Source organism: Eurosta solidaginis, chromosome 5, assembly GCF_040869045.1.
Source record: "Eurosta solidaginis isolate ZX-2024a chromosome 5, ASM4086904v1, whole genome shotgun sequence".
Lineage (NCBI taxonomy): Eukaryota > Metazoa > Arthropoda > Insecta > Diptera > Tephritidae > Eurosta > Eurosta solidaginis.
In genome coordinates, this window is record NC_090323.1 from 30,662,439 (window position 1) to 30,682,910 (window position 20,472).

At 36.8% G+C, this 20,472-nt stretch overlaps 2 protein-coding genes across 11 annotated transcripts in view; both read left to right on the forward strand.

Annotated features, from left to right (window-relative positions):
- Positions 1–20,472, forward strand: part of LOC137253521 (uncharacterized) — a 422,466-nt gene that overhangs the window by 115,841 nt on the left and 286,153 nt on the right. Inside the window, exon 3 of one of the 10 annotated variants that reach the window (XM_067790600.1) lies at positions 7,509–7,615. The exons of the other annotated variants lie outside the window; for them this stretch is intronic. The gene's annotated coding sequence lies outside the window, so the exon portion shown is untranslated. The remainder of the gene's footprint in view (positions 1–7,508; positions 7,616–20,472) is intronic. 10 annotated transcript variants of the gene reach the window in all.
- LOC137252608 (collagenase-like) lies at positions 8,765–10,156 on the forward strand. The gene is made up of 2 exons (XM_067788581.1): positions 8,765–9,033; positions 9,166–10,156. The coding sequence occupies exons 1-2, from the start codon at positions 8,765–8,767 to the stop codon at positions 9,746–9,748; spliced, it is 852 nt and encodes a 283-aa protein (XP_067644682.1). The 3' UTR covers positions 9,749–10,156.

Below are 20,472 nucleotides of genomic sequence, written 5' to 3' on the forward strand. Positions count from 1 at the left end.
ATGCTTAGGAATAACTCCGTACCTTTGGGAAATACAAAAAGTTTCTGGGACCCAGCTTAATTGCTGCTTCGAGATCTGGCAACTCTGTCGCCTCTAGTATCTGGAGCCTTGAACTCTCTAGCGCATGACACATAGAACGTGCTCAATTGTTTATTCCTGCAGTTCGTCCTTCCTACATCTGCTTTTACTGACGAGGCCTAACTTATATGCTTAGTATGCCAATCGTGGTCCTTAAGTCTTGTCTCCTTAGAGATATGAGCAACTTTGTGTGTCTAACGTCGTAGGATTTGCACATAATATTAGATATTTTGGGGCCCGTGTTTCAGTCCACGCTTTTCCTGCGTGCTTAGAAGCTAAACGTCGAACAAATTATTATTCGAGCAAGCGAAATTACTATCACTCCCACAGAGGTTGAAGAACTCGTTAAAAAGGTCAAATCCTCTGAATAAATAAGCCAAGATGGTATAGCCGTGGCAGTCCTAAAATTCCTTAGCGATAACGGAGTAAGCTATCTAATACACATTTCGTTGAAGACCTTTATTATTCCCGAACTATGGAAAATAGCAAGGCTAGTTCCACTAGAACTTAACCGCACTGGAACAATATACTATAAAAGCGTGCAATTACTGGCATATGCTGATGACATTGATATCATCGGCCTAAACACCCACGCTGTTAGTTCTGCTTACTCCAAACCGAAAAAAGAAGCGGTAAAGATGGGTTTGATGGTGAATGAGGACAAAACGAAGTACCTGCTGTCATCGAGCAAAGCGTCACGCATACGCGCCTTGGCAACCACGCTACTGTTGGCAGCCAAAATTTCGAAATAGTAAAAGATTTCGTTTATTTGGGAACCAGTATCAACACTAACAACAACATAAGCGCCAATTAAGTAAGTAAGTAATAATAAAAGGGTTGCTAAGTAGTTTTTGAGAACTATTTGATTTTTCAATTAAATTTTCTATACCATTTTTTTTGTTTTATTTAAAAAAAATACTAATTTTAAATTCTTCCACTTAAGTACACATTTAAAATATATTAGCATTGAAAATTAATAAGGAGAGCAAATCAAAAAACGTCGAAAATTAACGATTTTCCATGGAATGCCCCTTACTTTTGAGTTTGTCATTGTACTTCTAAGCCAGATTTTTATTCGCACACGCAAGCAAAATACGTTTAAGCACTAGCGGTCGTGGCTACCAATGTGCCAAATATGAAATAAACACTAAAAAAAAACTTTCTCAGAAGATAAACATTCTCTCCACCATTTAGTTAACTATCGCGCACTAAGTACTTCAATTTCGAGAAAAACGTGCTTTTTCGGTTATGCCAAGAAGCCAGATATATATGCAAGGGTGCCGTGATGACTCAACCCTGTCAGATTAATTATTATTTATAATTTATACTTATAATTAGTAATTTTGAGGTCAATATGTTTTAGAAACACCAGCACTTTTTTTCGTCTGCGCAGTTTTCGTTCATAAAAAAAATTAGATTTCACAAAACTAAAAATTAGGAATAAATAACAAATGAAAATTTGGAAATTTCTGCCTGCGGCTTTTTTGATCATAGAAAAATTTAATATCATAAGAGGATTTATAATAAACCGAGCCTGCCGCGCTGTTTTCTTAAAAAATTTAAATTAAAAACAACAAAGAAATAAAAAATTGGATGATTGGTTATTAAAACTGAAATTGCCAATAAATAAGCTGTAAAATTAATTGTGTACTTTTTTATTTACAAATATTTTACCACCTGGTGGCACCATTTTGGGTAGTTCATGGCAATTTTCATACATTTTATAAGTCTCTGGTGGGTGGGGTGGATTCTTGGAAAAAGGAGGGACCCTCCCCCACTCGCCGCAGGGTGATCATCCCCGGGTTTAATCGATATTGTGAATATTTCGTTGCACATATCGGAAAAATCCATTGAAAATATACAAAAACTAGCGAAACAGCTGATTTCTTTTACACTTTTTCCTTGCACTTAACTAAGACGCGAAGCTTCAGTTAGCATGAAAACAGCCAAAACGTTCATAACTTATAGATAAGTAGCTAGCTGAAGATGATGAACACGGCCCTTACGCTATACAAAGGAGCCTGATAGTGAATGTTCCGCTACTTAGTAGTTTTATCATTATATTTTCGCTTTAAATTCCTAGTGTTCCCGCACAGTTAGAAACAGTCACACCTAGACATTTCAACATTTCACTATGCAGTCTAGTACTAGTCTCTTTGAAATTACCCATATAAATTCGAAAAAATTTCCTCAATTTCCCACATCTTGACTCAAATAATTCGAAACAAATCTTAGAGAACCTAAAATATTTACTCTAGTAATTTAAAAACTATTTATATAATCCACCCACATAGTTGGGCAGGGTGCACTAAATTTTTGAAAAAACACATTTGGATCGAAAGCTGGAGGATTTATATTACTTTCTATGTGAAATATATTGTAACTTAAATGAAATAATATAAATAGTTAAAACATGCCAGTTCTCAATGGCTTATATATCTGTGGTCACAAATCATAACAGCCTAAGTCAAAAATCACGCCATCGAAAAGCTATATGAAAATGGGTGTACGAAATGTTTGTTTTTAGGCTGTTACTACTCGCATATCTTTTTAGTAAAAGTTGAGGGGTCGACTGCTAATACGCTACCAAAGGTGTCAAAAAGACGAGTATTGACCTCGACAACAATAATCCGAAGGCAGAAAAGAAAAATTGTATCTCTGTCGGGAGATATTTGCAGTTGAAGTTGGCTATTTTCATGTGGTTGTTGTAATGTTGGTGTACCCAAAAAAAAATTGTGAACATAAGTGATGTGCGCGGATATAGTTTTGGTCTCCAAACCGGTGTTGGACTCACCCAGGGTAATTTTTTAAAAGCGCGGCCGAAGGCCGCCAATGCAGAAAGGTATTCTGCGCAAAACTACTATGGATCCCACCCCGGGTCGGAAGGACCCGCGGGTATTTTTTTGGTTTTTCGTTAATATCTTTTAAAAGAGTTAACATTTTTATTTTCCGCCTTCGGATTATTAATATTGACGTCAAGACGCGTCGTTTGAAACCTCCCTCGATAGTTTTGGTAGAGTATTAGCAGTCGACCTCAACTAGACTTTTTCCATATTTTTTGGATTTTGTGCTATTATTCTTCATTTCGTACAAAAAAAATTCTCTAGAACGAATAACACTGGTCAACATTAAAATTGCCTTACTCGAAACTACTGTAACGAATTTTGGGAAGTACCTGGTAATTATACACCTTCTGCTAACGTTCGAATCGCTGAACTGTCGAATAAATAACTCAAATATTCAGTATTGCAAAATGGTCTTTATTTAGCCTACTTTGGGAGTAGTACTTCACAATTATACTTCACTAATAGCGTGTTTAAATCAAACTGATTACTGATTCCTCAGCTTGCGCTGCTTTTATACTGTCGATTACTTTGTTCGCCCATTTCTCCTAAGGTCTAGACGTTTCACGAATATGCCTTCTATGCTGCCCGTAGAGGTACTTGTGAAAATGTTTAATGCACTATACCAATGCCAACAGCTCTCTCCGTGTAACGCAATAGCTCCTCTCTGGTTTTACAATTGATCGGCTGTAATATGCAACTACTTTCTCCTGTCCATCGACCAGTTGTGACAAAACACCTCCTATAGCATATCCACTCGCATCTGAATCTAGAATAATGCTGCAATGACGTGCAATGTGACCTGGGATGCCGCACTTGAAACATTTCATAACTCCGGAATTTTTCTGTTGTGATCCCTTCAGTGCTTCCAGAATTGTGTCTACACAATCTGGCTTTTCTACTTCCACACGATGAGCTTTGTATGCTGGTTTACCGAATAGTGAGGCAGTTTCCTGAGTCAACGCATGTTATACCGTTTCTGCGAATGTAGGCTTTGGGTTTGTGTATGTCGTTCAACATCCCGTATTCCATGGATAAAGCTCTGAATTTTTACCTCTTCGGTATATTCCACGGGTGTGTCGGCATTCGCCAAATGTGCAAGCCTTTCGACTTCTGACGCAAACTCCTGCAAAGCCTCATTAGCTTTTTGGTAGAGCTTTTGCAATTCTATTTGGTATATATTCGGCCCCTTCAATGCTACGAATAGAGCAGCAACTTTATCTTCAGCATTCCAGTTGTTCGCTGCTGCAGTCTTCTCAAACTGTGGCTTAAAGACCCAGAAAGGAACAGAACCGTCAAAGGATGATGTTTTTACCTTTGGACTACTCACTGAAACTGCTGTGCGATTTAGCTGCAACTCCTGCACTCGTCCTTTTAAATCATCGACTTCTGCCTGAAATTGACAGATTTTTGCATCCTGCGCTTCCAGTTTTGATGATACCCTTACTTCCTGTTCTAACAGCTGTCAGAATATACGATTCTCTTGTGCTTTCAACTGCTCGGCCATCTATATCTTTTGTTCTTCCAGTCGTGTTTCCATCTTGGATGTAATTTGTGTCGAAATATCTGAAATACGCGTTTCTTGTGCTCCAATCTTCAATGTTAAGGCCAAATTAAACTTCCTTAACCCTAACGCCATAGTCGTAACCATACCCATATCCATATCCATCTCCAATGTGATCGATTAATGGTGCCTTAACCTAAAAATCGTGAAAATTTCATAAAAATGAAGAAAACGTAAAAAATTACAAACATATTCCACAAAAAATAAGTCTCTTAGTCAAAACGTATCCAAAACAATAAATAAACAAGTAAGGAAGGCTAAGTACGGGTGTAACCGAACATTACATACTCAGTTGAGAGCTATGGAGACAAAATAAGGGAAAATCACTATGTAGGAAAATGAACCTAGGGTAACCCTGGAATGTGTTGTTTGTACGATATGGGTATCAAATGAAAGGTGTTAATGAATATTTTAAAAGGGAGTGGGCCTTAGTTCTATAGGTGAACGCCTTTTCGAGATATCGCCATAAAGGTGGACCAGGGTTGACTCTAGAATTTGTTTGTACGATATGGGTATCAAAAGAAAGGTGTTAATGAGTTTTTTAAAAGGGCGTTGGCCTCAGTTCTATAGGTGGATGCCTTTTCGAGATATCGCCATAAAGGTGGACAGGGGTGACTCTAGAAATTGTTTGTACGATATGGGTATCAAATGAAAGGTGTTAATGAGTATTTTAAAAGGGAGTGGGCTTTAGTTCTATGGGTGGACGCCTTTTCGAGATATCGCCATAAATGTGGACCAAGGGTGACTCTAGAATTTGTTTGTACGATATGGGTATCAAATGAAAGGTGTTAATGAGTATTTTAAAAGGGAGTGGGCCTTAGTTTTATAGGTGGACGCCTTTTCGAGATATCGCCAAACAGGTGGACCAGGGATGACTCTAGAATGCGTTTATACAATATGGGTATCAAACGAAAGGTGTTAATGAGTATTTTAAAAGGGAGAGGGCCTTAGTTCTATGGGTGGACGCCTTTTCGAAATATCGATATAAAGGTGGACCAGGGGTGACTCTAGAATTTGTTTGTACGATATGGGTATCAAATGAAAGGTGTTAATGAGTATTTTAAAAGGGAGTGGGCCTTAGTTCTATGGGTGGACGCCTTTTCGAAATATCGATATAAAGGTGGACCAGGGGTGACTCTAGAATTTGTTTGTACGATATGGGTATCAAATGAAAGGTGTTAATGAGTATTTTAAAAGGGAGTGGGCCTTAGTTCTATAGGTGGACGCCTTTTCGAGATATCGCCATAGAGGTGGACCAGGGATGACTCTAAAATGCGTTTATACAATATGGGTATCAAACGAAAGGTGATAATGAGTATTTTAAAAGGGAGTGCCTTAGTTCTATGGGTGGACGCCTTTTCGAAATATCGATATAAAGGTGGACCAGGGGTGACTCTAGAAATTGTTTGTACGATATGGGTATCAAATGAAAGGTGTTAATGAGTATTTTAAAAGGGAGTGGGCTTTAGTTCTATAGGTGGACGCCTTTTCGGGATATCGTTATAAAGGTGGACCAGGGTTCACTCTAGAATGCGTTTGTACATTATGAGTATCAAACGAAAGGTGATAATGAGTATTTTAAAAGGGAGTGGGCCTTAGTTCTATAGGTGGACGCCTTTTCGATATATCGTCATAAAGGTGGACTAGGGGTGACTCTATAATGTGTTTGTACAATATGGGTGTCAAATTAAAGGTATTAATAACAATTTTAAAAGGGAGTGGTGGTAGTTGTATATGTGAAAGCGTTTTCGAGATTTCGCCCAAAATGTGGACCAGGATGACCCAGAACATCATCTGTCGGGTACCGCTAATTTTTTATATATGTAATACCACGAACAGTATTCCTGCCATGATTCCAAGGGCTTTCGATTTCGCCCTGCAGAACTTTTTCATTTTCTTTTACTTAATAATGGTAGGTGTCACACCCATTTTACAAAGTTTTTTTCTAAAGTTATATTTTGCGCCAATAAACCAATGAAATTACCATGTTTCATCCCTTTTTTCGTATTTGGTATAGAATTATGGCATTTTTTTATTTTTCGTAATTTTCGAAATCAAAAAAGTGGGCGTGGTCATAGTCGGATTTCGGCCATTTTTTATACCAATACAAAGTGTGTTCAGATAATTATGTGAACTGAGTTTAGTAAAGATATATCGATTTTTGCTCAAGTTATCGTGTTGACGGCCGAGCGGAAGGACGGACGATCTACTGTGTATAAAAACTGGGCGTGGCTTCAACCGATTTCGCCCTTTTTCACAGAAAACAGTTATAGTCCTAGAATCTAAGCGCCTACCAAATTTCACAAGGATTGGTAAATATTTGTTAGACTTATGGCATTAAATGTATCCTAGACAAATCAAATGAAAAAGCGCGGAGCCACGCCCATTTTGAAATTTTCTTTTGTTTTTGTATTTTGTTGCACCATATCATTACTGGAGTTGAATGTTGACATAATTTACTTATATACTGTAAAGATATTAAATTTTTTGTAAAAATTTCACTTTAAAAAAATTCTCGCCGATTTTGCTAATTTTTATAAAGCATACATACAAGTAACGTTCCTGCCAAATTTCATTATGATATCTTCAACGACTGCCAAATTACAGTTTGCAAAACTTCTAAATTACCTTATTTTAAAACCCACCTACCAAGTTTCATCGCTTTATCCGTCTTTAGTAATGAATTATCGCACTTTTTCGATTTTTCGAAATTTTCGATATCGAAAAAGTGGGCGTGGTTATATTCCGATATCGTTCATTTTAAATAGCGATCTGAGATGAGTGCTCAGGAACCTACATACTCAAGTTATCGTGTTAACGGACGGACGGACGGACATGGCTCAATCAAATTTTTTTTCGATACTGATGATTTTGATATATGGAAGTCTATATCTATCTCGATTCCTTTATACCTGTACAACCAACCGTTATCCAATCAAAGTTAATATACTCTGTGAGCTCTGCTCAACTGAGTATAAAAATACACAAAAAGTTAATAAATTCACCAACTCAAATATTTTTAGGTTATGGATATGGCGAAAAACCAAAAACCAATTGGTTGGCTATGGTATGGTTATGGCGTTAGCGTTATGGTATGGCACCATTAATCGATTACATTGATTTCCATAAGGTAGGTTCGATCAGCTGTTTTATCTGGTTATGTTTTTATGGTTATAAGTCACCATTAATTAGCCCTTTATACGTGTCTCCTGTACTTCTAGCTGTGCTGACATATGACCATTTTAGTCGCCGACTCTTCCACATAAGGATGAAAAGAGTGTTCATGAACGTCGATTCCTTCCAATTCCATAGATTCATTTAGTCGTGTTTCTAGCTCGGATTTATTGAAAGTAGTATTCAATCCATGGGCTTCAAACTCCTTTTTCAGTTGCTGGATCTTCAAATCACTTAACATAGCCATGTACTTGTTCTCCTCTGGAATTTATTCAACAATTCCTCTTCTGACAACAATTGTAACGAATTTTGGGGAGTTCCTGATAATTATGCATTTTTGCTAACGTTCGAATCGCTCAACTGGCGAATAAATAACTCCAATATTCAGTATTGCAAAATGTTCTTTATTTAGACTGATTTGGGAGTATAATTATACTTCACTTGGTCATTTCACAACTAATAGCGTGTTTAAATCAAACTTATTACTGATTCTTCAACTTGCGCTGCAGTTATACTCTCGGTTACCTCGTTCGCCCGTTTAACCTTAGGACGCTTCTAGAACAGTTGTATCTCATTCTTAGTTATTTAGCTATATACATGTATATCTGTAGTTTATGCCTTTCTTCTAGCCATATCCGTGTGTATGTGTGAGTAACAACTTCTGGTCTTAACTGCCGGCTACATATATGAATGTATGTGAAATAATCTCTCTGCTTCAAGCTGCTGGTTATGTGTACTGAATATTCTTCGTTGCATTGTACATAAGTGTAGCTGCTTGCTATTTTTGTTGTTGTGAATATTTACTTACAGCATAGTGATGCTAATATTCGCCACAATAAGATCACTGTTCTATTCTTTCTTGACCGATTGAAACGTTGGAGTTAAGGTGAAAAGTTAAAATCTGTCCGAAGTATCCGTAATCGATAGAAAATAAAAATCTCGTTTGTTGCGCAGCCAAATACCCATAAATAGGGGATTTACCGAAATATATGCATTCATGAGAAAATAATGCATACTATCCCATAGCACGCTATTGAACTCTACTATAAATAAACCCAAACAGCCTATGCTTTCGTCAGTCTAAATTTGCTTGAACAGCAGCAACATGAAATTTTTCATAGATTTGTCGCTCCTACTATGCATGGCCTCGGCGTTTGAAAATCGGGGACCTAGATATACACAACGTGAACGCTTGGGGTCTATGGTGCAAAAATTAGCTGTAAGTCCACGTATAGCAAATGGTGAAACGGCTTCTGCTAATGAATTTCCTTATCAAGCTGGTTTGGCGTTATTTGATGGGGAAATTACTCTCTTTTGTGGTGGATCTCTAATAAGCAAAAAATGGGTGCTGACGGCTGCTCATTGTACTTTAAAGTAAGTTTTGAATTATATGTACTGTATTTTTTAGAGTGTGAGACAATTGGCGAAAAGAAAAATTAATAAGTTAATCACCCAACAACGTACTGTCCATGCGCAATCTGATCTAGTCAATCCTTTCAATTTCAGTGCTGTTAGTGGGACCGTATACTTAGGCAGCATCAATTACTTAGATGGCAAAGTACGCCTGGAGGTGGACAAATGTGACATTAAAGGTCATTCCGAATACGATACGCAAACCAAGATAAATGATATAGCTTTGATCAAAATTCCAGCTGTAAAACTTTCATCTGCCATTCAACCGGTGACCCTACCAAAATGTGCTGAAAGCTATCCCACTTACATTGATGAAACTGTAGTGGCTTCTGGATGGGGTCCTACCTCTGATAAAACCACATCGCTTTCACCTGTTTTACAGTTTGCCTATTTGAAAGTGATCTCGAACGAAGAATGTGCTGAAAGATATTCTGATATCGATACCGGAATGTTGTTTACTTCCACTGTCAATCGTATTGGAGTTTGTCATGGTGATTCTGGTGGTCCATTGGTGTTATTTTCTTCAAACATACAAATTGGTATTATATCTTTTCATTCACCGAATGGATGTGAAGATGGTTACCCAAGTGGACATGCTCGTGTCACTTCCTACTTGAATTGGATTCAAACAAATACGGGACTTGAGCTTAATGGAAAAAAGTGCTTGTGTTTCTAAAACATATTGACCTCAAAATTACTAATTATAAGTATAAATTATAAATAATAATTAATCTGACAGGGTTGAGTCATCACGGCACCCTTGCATATTATATATCTGGCTTCTTGGCATAACCGCAAAAGCACGTTTTTTCTCGAAATTGAAGTACTTAGTGCGCGATAGTTAACTAAATGGTGCAGAGAATGTTTATCTTCTGAGAAAGTATTTTTTGAGTGTTTATTTCATATTTGGCACATTGGTAGCCACGACCGCTAGTGCTTAAACGTATTTTGCTTACGTGTGGCGAATAAAAATCTGGCTTAGAAGTACAATGACAAAGTCAATAGTAAGGGGCATTCCATGGAAAATCATCGTTAATTTTCGACGATTTTTGAACTGCTCTCCTTATTAATTTTCAATGCTATTATATTTTAAATGTGTACTTAAGTGGAAGAATTTAAAATTAGTATTTTTTTAAATAAAAAAAAAAAAAAATGGTATAGAAAATTTAATTGAAAAATCAAATAGTTCTCAAAAACTCCTTAGCAACCCTTTTATTATTATTTACTTAATTGGCGCTTAACCGTCTAAACGGTTATGGCCGTCCAACAAGGCGCGCCAGTCGTTCCTTCGCTCCGCCAACCGGCGCCAATTGGTCACACCAAGGGAGTTTAAATCGTTTTCAACCTGGTCTTTCCAACGGAGTGGATGGCCGGAGCATCATATTTCATTCGCATAAAATGGCCTAGCCAGCGCAGCCGCTGGGTTTTAATTCGCTGGACTATGTTGATGTCTGCGTATAGCTCGTACAGCTCATCATTAAATCTTCTTCGGTACTCGCCATCGCCAACGCGTAGAGGTCCATAAATCTTTCGAAGAACTTTTCTCTCGAACACTCCCAAAGCCGCTTCATCTGCTGTTGTCATGGTCCATGCTTCTGCCCCATATAGCAGGACGGGTACGATAAGTGACTTGTAGAGTATGATTTTCGTTCGCCGAGAGGACTTTACTTTTCAATTGCCTACCTAGTCCAAAGTAGCATTTATTGGCAAGATCGATTCTTCGCTGGATTTCAGTGCTGATGTTGTTGCTAGTGTTGATGCTGGTTCCCAAATAAACGAAGTCTTTTACTATTTCGAAATTATTGCTGCCAACAGTAGCGTGGTTGCCAATGCGCGCTGACTCTTTGCTCGATGACAGCAGGTACTTCGTTTTGTCCTCATTCACCATCAAACCCATCTTTACCGCTTCTTTTTCCGGTTTGGAGTAAGCAGAACTAACAGCGCGGGTGTTTAGGCCGATGATATCAATGTCATCAACATATGCCAGTAATTGCACGCTTTTATAGTATATTGTTCCAGTGCGGTTAAGTTCTGCTGCTAGCATAATTTTCTCCAACATCAAATTAAAGAAATCGCACGATAGGGGGTCACGCTTGTGATGTAACTATGGATAAAATGATAGTACAACAAGTACGGATCACCTCTGACGAGGCCTTGTAAGTGGCGAAGCGTGCATGCTAGTGTTAGCCAGGTCTAAGCTCGCCGGATTGGGGTGGTTCTTGCTTGCCACTAATGTACAAGATTTACCCATTTCACAAAAAAAATGCACACAAAAAAAAAATGAACCAGAAAATCCACAAAAAAATCTTTAACCCCTAAAAAAAAAACTCCCCAGTATTAACGGACAGACGGACATGAAGAAAATTTGGAACTGCACCGACCTAACCACAGAAGCAACAAAATCGCTTCTCTTCTCTCCTCCTACCCAACCATTGAGAGGTAACTTGCAACAAGCAAAAAAAATCCCAAAACCCAACCATTGCCGAACGAAGACCTAGATCACCTCACATCCTTTTTAAATAAAAAAATCTAGCACCAATTCATTTTAGAATAGTACAATTCAATTTATATCTTTATTAAATATTTCATTAGACCTGTAGATATGTATATATATACATATATACCTATGTGGGTCTAGATATGATCTATGTACTTTTAATGACGTATTTCGTGAGCGACAATTTTGTTTTTATAATTACGAACTTAAATCCTACTTCAATTTAGTAAATCCGCTGAACATTTTTTCACATACTTCAAATTAACATTTTCGAGCCTCCCTAGTACAATCGGATATTATGAACATTTATCAATTAAGTTACATACATACGCATTATGCTATGCATTCATTCCTAATTTACATTGTTGTTAATAGTTTAAAACTAAATTTCTGACCCGCCTTAATACAATATAAGCCGATTTATTAACAATCATAATTACTTATATATGCACTCATTTGTGCATCGATTCAGAAAAAAACTTCGTACTCAAATTAATTGAGAGATAGAGAGCTCTCCTCATTAAGTTCTAATTGGAATAATAAAAAAAAATTTCTCAAGAGAGAAAAAAACTAACTAGTTGTAGCGACCAAAGTTATGAAAATTATCAATAGTTGTAGAAAAGAAGGAGAGTAACGCAACCGCGCTCATTATAATGTACAAACACACATTGCCTTTTTTTTTCTTTTTGTTACTTTCCTTCTTCATCCACGCAACTCCACTCTTACACACATATAAAAGGTATCAACATAAATAAGAGACAATGCAATCAAAGAGAACTTACCATGATCTCCAACGTTGTCAGCAGGCGCCCGTTGAGCTCCGTTGAAAACTAAAACAAAAGATAAACTCTCTCTTCGCTCGCCAAGTTTTTACTTCCTATTCGATTTCTTATTAGAATTTTTCTTGTATGTAATTGCTTGTTGCAATGAGAAAAATGAAAATATCCTTACTTCATGTTTTAATTCTTACTTTAACCCTTCAATGCCCACCTTGAACCCGTCCAAAATTTAATTACTTGAATTTTCAAATTTTCGAACTTTCAAACCCCTTTTTTTTTCTTATTCACAAAAACTATTTTTACGTAAGCTAGTGGAGAACTTTAGTTAAAGTTAAATTAAATTTGGTTTCATTTTACCACTAAGTTTTTGTAAATGTCTATATTATATATATTTTTTTTCTCTCTTACACTTTATCCAAATTCTTCTTGTAGCTTTGACTATGAAGTCTACTTATGTATGTATATGCATTAGAGATATACGCCGCCGATAAACGCCGCCGCCGCCGCCGATTTTGGGCGTTTTTCGCACGCCGCCGCCGAATGTCAAAAATATCGGCGTGGCCGCGCGGCGTCCGGCGCGTTACTATATTTTCTACTCGTTTAAGGCTGTTTAGGCCATTTATTGTTCATGTTGAAAATTTGTCGGATATGGTCGAAAGTGGTATCAACGGATGCGCATCACTGCCAGTTATAAGAAACTAATTGCGAAATTTAACCCTTTATAACTATTCAAAAGCTATTTAAAATAGCAGGCGCTTTCGATGTCAGCTTAACACGGACTTTCCATCACCCAATTCAGCAAGTTATTAAAACAAAATACTAAAAGAAAAGTTATATAATAAATTTATATGCTCACTTTGCATTTTTGAAAAAATTAATAATGAACAATTAATTCAAATAAAATGACCCAAGGCGAACATGTTTTTAAATTGTCATCAAGAATAAGCGAAATCAGTGATGCAAAATCCTTTAGTAGGTTCTAGGGGCATAAACACCCCTTTGAAATTATTCTTACCTCATACTTAAGTTGAAGATATATGTACTTATGAGAAGGGTGTGAAAAATCACTAAGTCTTGCATTCAAACATCTGTTGTTTATTTGCGAAACTATACAATAGCGTCTGAAATGTTAATTTTGATTTTCACACTTCATCCTTCAATAGGTTTGACATTTCCTAAAATTGGCGGCCCTATCCAAAACTGGTCCCTTGGAGTGAATCACATTGATTATAGCCTATCAACCAAGTTTAAATATCACCTACACGTTACGGCTCCTTTTACAATTGTGAATACGTAGGCACATATATCTACCAGGTGAGGTTTTGTCCTTCGCAAGAACACTCAAAGTGGTGAAGCAAAAGCTTTCCCAAGACAGTGGAACTAATGGCCGTGTGTGATACTACCCTAACGTAGTGGACAGTCGAACTTGTCTGAAAACTGAAGCTACGCGGTCATCCATAATGAGCTCCTATATCGTAAGGCCGGAAAACAATAGCTAACAACTTTCAACTTAAAATCCGTCGACTTTCATTCTAAATTTGATTTAACGGAGACTATTGAAATCAATGTTGTGAACACAAACGTCTGCAATCTTTGGTCTACATTTTAAAAATTTTATCCAGGGTGTTTGTAAAATTTTAATTATGTAGATGCCCTGAGGATTATACGGATTTTCACCCATTACGCAATGACTTCCACTTAGATTGCTTATGATTTCGAAGGCGTAATCCTTGGCCGAATAGTCACTCCCTAACGTTTCATGGCGTTTCTCTGGTGTAGCTCGGCAGCATAGCACGACAAAAGCATCCGTTGGAAAGTCTTCGGGGCTACACCTAGAGCTTCTAGGAAAGTGAAGGCGACGAAGGTATGAGTTCGAGGTCGCAGTCCTATATCTTCTGTACTGGGATATGGTGTGAGGCTCAGGAGGCGTGGTAGCGACTGGTGGTAGGGATTCCTACTGTTCGCACATCGGAAATTTTAGCTCTTAAAAACAGCCGAAAAAACTGAAGGCGCCCTGTGCCACGATAGTTGTGAGTATTAATAGACCCTTCATAGCAACCCCAAGTCGCCTTTATGCGTGACCGCCAAGGAGCGACACATGATTTAAAGAAATTGTGTTCGCGACGATTATTAGGAGTTAACCCTAGGTGAAACTACGCTTTGCACGAGATATACAGGCAAAAGTTTGATTATTTTATGTATCTCTATTTCTTTTCAGCAGACGCAGCAGTACCAATTCCAAAGACCAGAGTTAGGGGGATTCAAGGGGTTGTGTAGCGCAATATATAGCTTCTCCAACCCAATTGTCAACCTCACCTTCGAGCGGCGAATCCCGTTTCACTAACAGACGAGGCTCTGGCGACCCCAAGCTCCTCATGGAACTTGGAGGTGGGGAGGGAGGGATGGCCTGAAGGTTCAATGTGGCCATATAAATCGTTCCCGAGATGGTCGGGCCAGCACCTTAATGGTGCTGTGTTACCGGAGCGTATCGGATCTGTATCCGACAAAGGACCATCACATCGATAACACTCCCCAAAGCCTTCGGGGAGTAACCTAATCGCTACAACAACAACAACAACAACAACAACCAGAGTTAGGTTCGAAGCCTCTGGAGAATGCGAACGAGGGACAATCCCTTCGCAAGGAGCTACTCCTGAAAATTTCTGAACAGTCTGCGAGATTTTGATGCAAAAACACCGGATCTTTCCGAAATGGCCAACGCGTTGATTTCCTTAAATACATATAAACAAAACCTTTCCTAAATATTATTTTTTTAAATAGAAAAATCAAGCTTTTAAAGAAAGAACACCGGCGTACGCCGGCGCGCCGCCTACGCCGCCGCCGGTATATAATAGAGCATACGCCGCCGCCGCCGATAAAGTGATCGGCGTAAACCTCTAATATGCATGCATATGTATATACATATGTATACTTCATAATATACCAATTATGGTTGAATTCCTATACATCTTCTTTTCTTTTTTTTTCTCTTTTAAAATTTTATCAAATAGGTTTTTATTTAAACGAGTTTTCGAACTTCCTTGGGTCAAAATACATTTCAAAAACTTTTTTCATACTTTACGCCTAAATTGTAAGCACTCTGCTTGGATGTTTTTTGTCAACTAGTTAAAGAGTAAATACAATTAAAATCTTGATTTTAATATTAAATCTTTCTTTGTATCATGCTGCAGCTACTGTCGTAGTTTTTTCAAGTGTTTAATTTTTATGGCTAGAAAAACAATTATTGAATAGGCATACAATACTACGCGCCTATACCTTTTAGATTAATAAGCTTTTTTGCACGCTTTTATAGTATATTGTTCCAGTGCGGTTAAGTTCTGCAGCTAGTATAATTTTCTCCAACATCAAATTAAAGAAATCGCACGATAGGGGGTCACGCTTGTGATGTAACTATGGATAAAATGATAGTACAACAAGTACGGATCACCTCTGACGAGGCCTTGTACGTGGCGAAGCGTGCATGCTAGTGTTAGCCAGGTCTAAGCTCGCCGGATTGGGGTGGTTCTTGCTTGCCACTAATGTACAAGCTTTACCCATTTCACAAAAAAAATCATGCACATATAAAATTGAACCAGAAAATCCAAAAAAAATCTTTAACCCCTAAAAAAAAACCCAGTATTAACGGACAGACGGACATGAAGAAAATTTGGAACTGCGCCGACCTAACCACAGAAGCAACAAAACCGCTTCTCTTCTCTCCTCCTACCCAACCATTGAGAGGTAACTTGCAACAAGCAAAAAAAATCCCAAAACCCAACCATTGCCGAACGAAGACCTAGATCATCTCACATCCTTTTTAAATAAAAAAATGTAGCACCAATTCATTTTAGAATAGTACAATTCAATTTATATCTTTATTAAATATTTCATTATACCTGTAGATATGTATATATATATATATATATATATATACCTATGTGGGTCTAGATATGATCTATGTACTTTTAATGACGTATTTCGTGAGCAACAATTTTGTTTTTATAATTACGAACTTAAATCCTACTTCAATTTAGTAAACCCGCTGAACATTTTTTCACATACTTTAAATTAACATTTTCGAGCCTCCCTAATACAATCGGATATTATGAACATTTATCAATTAAGTTACATACATACGCATTATTCTATGCATTCATTCCTAATTTACATTGTTGTTAATAGTTTAAAACTAAATTTCTGACCCGCCTTAATACAATATAAGCCGATTTATTAACAATCATAATTACTTATATATGCACTCATTTGTGCATCGATTCAGAAAAAAAACTTCGTACTCAAATTAATTGAGAGATAGAGAGCTCTCCTCACTAAGTTCTAATTGGAATAATAAAAAAAAAATTCCTCAAGAGAGAAAAAAACTAACTAGTGGTAGCGACCAAAGTTATGAAAATTATCAATAGTTGTAGAAAAGAAGGAGAGTAACGCAACCGCGCTCATTATAATGTACAAACACACATTGCCTTTTTTTTCTTTTTGTTACTTTCCTTCTTCATCCACGCAACTCCACTCTTACACACATATAAATGCAATCAAAGAGAACTTACCATGATCTCCAACGGTGTCAACAGGCGCCCGTTGAGCTCCGTTGAAAACTAAAACAAAAGATAAACTCTCTTCGCTCACCAAGTTTTTACTTCCTATTCGATTTCTTATTAGAATTTTTCTTGTATGTAATTGCTTGTTGCAATGAGAAAAATGAAAATACCCTTACTTCATGATTTAATTCTTACTTTAACCCTTCAATGCCCACCTTGAACCCGTCCAAAATTTAATTACTTGAATTTTCAAATTTTCGAACTTTCAAACCTCTTTTTTTTTCTTATTCAAAAAAACTATTTTTACGTAAGCTAATGGAGAACTTTATTTAAAGTTAAATTAAATTTGGTTTCATTTTACCACTAAGTTTTTGTAAATGTCTATATTATATATATTTTTTTTCTCTCTTACACTTTATCCAAATTCTTCTTGTAGCTTTGACTGAAGTCTACTTATGTATGTATATGCATGCATATGTATATACATATGTATACTTCATAATATACCAATTATGGTTGAATTCCTATACATCTTCTTTTCTTTTTTTTTTTCTTTTTAAATTTTATCAAATAGGTTTTTATTTAAACGAGTTTTCGAACTTCCTTGGGTCAAAATAAATTTCAAAAACTTTTTTCATACTTTACGCCTAAATTGTAAGCACTCTGCTTGGATGTTTTTTGTCAACTAGTTAAAGAGTAAATACAATTAAAATCTTGATTTTAATATTAAATCTTTCTTTGTATCATGCTGCAGCTACTGTCGTAGTTTTTTCAAGTGTTTAATTTTTATGGCTAGAAAAACAATTATTGAATAGGCATACAATACTACGCGCCTATACCTTTTAGATTAATAAGCTTTTTTGCCCTTTACTAGTAGTGTGAACTTTTATTTGCCTTTAAATTATATTTGGTAATACAATTAGGAAAGTTACGATAAAATGATAATTGCTTTGCATGAGTGTGATGATAAGGATGGTTCATATATTTGCTTCACTGCATGGGTATCTTAATTCATGTGATATCAAATACATTTTTTTAAATTTTTTTTTTTTTTTATTTTGCTTATACAACTTCCTAACGTAGTTTGTGGATTGGTTATTGTGTTTTAACTGCTAGAATTTTGCAAGACTTGAAATCGTTTTGAGAACATTAGAAAGTGCATGTGCTCCCACTTTCGCTATCATTTTGTAATAAACAAAACTTTTAATTTAATTACAACAAAAATATACACAATTTATTAGCAGTAATACTATTAAAATTTATATAAACGACAAGTGTTTTTGCATTGGCTGTGCTGGTGTGGCTCTTGAATTAACTGGTTTATACTCCTTGTCTTGAAATCAATTGCTTTTAGTTTTACTTGTTCGTACGCTTTGACGTTGTTAGGCTCCGTTACTAATATAAGATATTAATAAAGCGGTATTTTCTTTAATGTATGGTCATTAAATTTTATGAAGTTTCAAACTTTTTTAATTTGTAATTGTTTTCCGTGGTGTCACTGATTGTCACGGGTACATCCGATGCCCTTCGGGGTTTTTGTTCCCGTTTATAGTTTCCTTTAAAATACTACACGACCGCGTGGCTTGGGTGACCGTGCACCATCGAAATAAAATTCAACTTTTTTTTATATCACGACTTCACACTTTGATGTCTCCAACCAGAAAGAAAGAGCTCCGTTCGGCGGAAATCGATCGTGTTCTCCTCTTTATCTCCTCATTTTCTCAAACCCATCATGCACGCAGTTGGACCGTTTGCCACAGGTGTTGCCACTGAACTATGTTTTGTAACTTTAACCCTAGTAGGAATTTGTGAACCCAATTGTTGCCAATTGTTATCTTACTGATATTACGATCAACAAAGAGACTATAGGAACCAAATCCGCGCTCACAAGGTGTGAGTGTCGTGTTGCGAAATCATTGGCAGTCTGTTGTGATTGAAGCTTTTCGACGTCTAGCGTTCCTTGGTTTTAGCCGCGTTGAGGCGGGTGCGTATTTTGGCTGCAACGAGATAATGGTCCGAGTCGATGTTAGGTCCTCGGATCGTGCGCACATCTAAAACACTGGAGGCATGCCGTCCGTCTATCACAACGTCATCGATCTGATTGCGAGTATTTCGATCAGGAGACAGCCATGTAGCTTGATGTATCCTTTTATGCATGAACCTCGTGTTGGATATGACCATGTTTCGAGCACCGGCAAAGTAAATCAGCCTCAGTCCGTTAGGAAAAGTTTCATTGTGTAGGCTAAACTTTCCCACTGTAGGGCCAAAACACCTTCTTTGCCCAACCTGGCGTTAAAGTCACCCTTTTATTATACCTTTATATTAATTAGCTGAAAAAATGAACACACTTTATTTCGGTACATGGACTAAGCCTATACCTGGAATATGTACATATGTGAATATAAGTAAACTGGAGTAAATTTCCAGAAGATAATTTAGGCATAGTTTCTCTTCTAATTTACGTCGTGCTCCTACAAATTGGTGGGACTGGTCCTACAGATGAATTTTCACTGAGAAATTTTTTATTGCTGAAATACACACGAAATTACTGCCGAGGGGCGACACCGCTTAAAAACTGTTTTCTAATTGAGAAAACTTCTTTCTGAATTTTTGAAGTTGCTTGGTCCGGATCTTGAGGCGATGATTTTTGGGGGAGGTGGAGCACACCACGATATATAGTGTAGAGGAAATCGAAATTTGAAAAGTGCACATGTGTCCCGTAAAAATAATCAGATATATTATTTCTAATTGCTGTTTTTATGTACGGATCCCTTTTTCGCTCTTATTTGGAATCCAAATCTATAAATACAGTTTTGGTTGTGCAGATTGAGATTTGGGATATTAGCGAGCTTTGGGCAATTTTGGTCGTAGTGCGTTTGTTTAGCTATATTTTGTTAAAATAATTTGTTAAAAATAAACGATTGTGAGCACACAAAGAAATCTATTTGTACTATGGCACTATGTTGAATATTTGCACTGCATTACCGGCAGTTGCTATTGTACGCTAGATGGCAGCGCAAGCTGTACGTTTTACTTGACTGCCGGCAGTTGATATTATACGCTAGATGGCAGCGCAAGCTGTAAGTTAATATAACAGCTGATTTCTGTTGATATTTGATAAGACACTTTTATATTGGTTGCGCAAGATGCGCACGGGTGAGGCTCGTTTATTTTTAAACATTTTTAATTTATTTTTTTCGAATAAAGGTTTTTAAATTTTGTTAGGTATTTTAACAAACCTTGATACAACTACTACCAAATACGTTTGCTTTTGTTTTTTGTTAATATTAATAATTTCGCTGAAGTTTTCACCTAACTTACTGGTGTTCCGTACAAACGGATTTTTTTTTGCTATTTTTCACGCACATATATAAATATTTCAAGAGCAGGTTTTATTTGCACATGTATCATGCAATCCTAATACACTAAAAACTTTGTCTGAAAAAGTTATAGTTTTTCTTTAGTTAAGACCTCAAAATTAAAAAAATTTGTACGATTTGTCCCATACCAACCGAGGAATACTCCAGTAGCAATTATTGTGAAGAGCGGGTTTAATTTTATCAACATC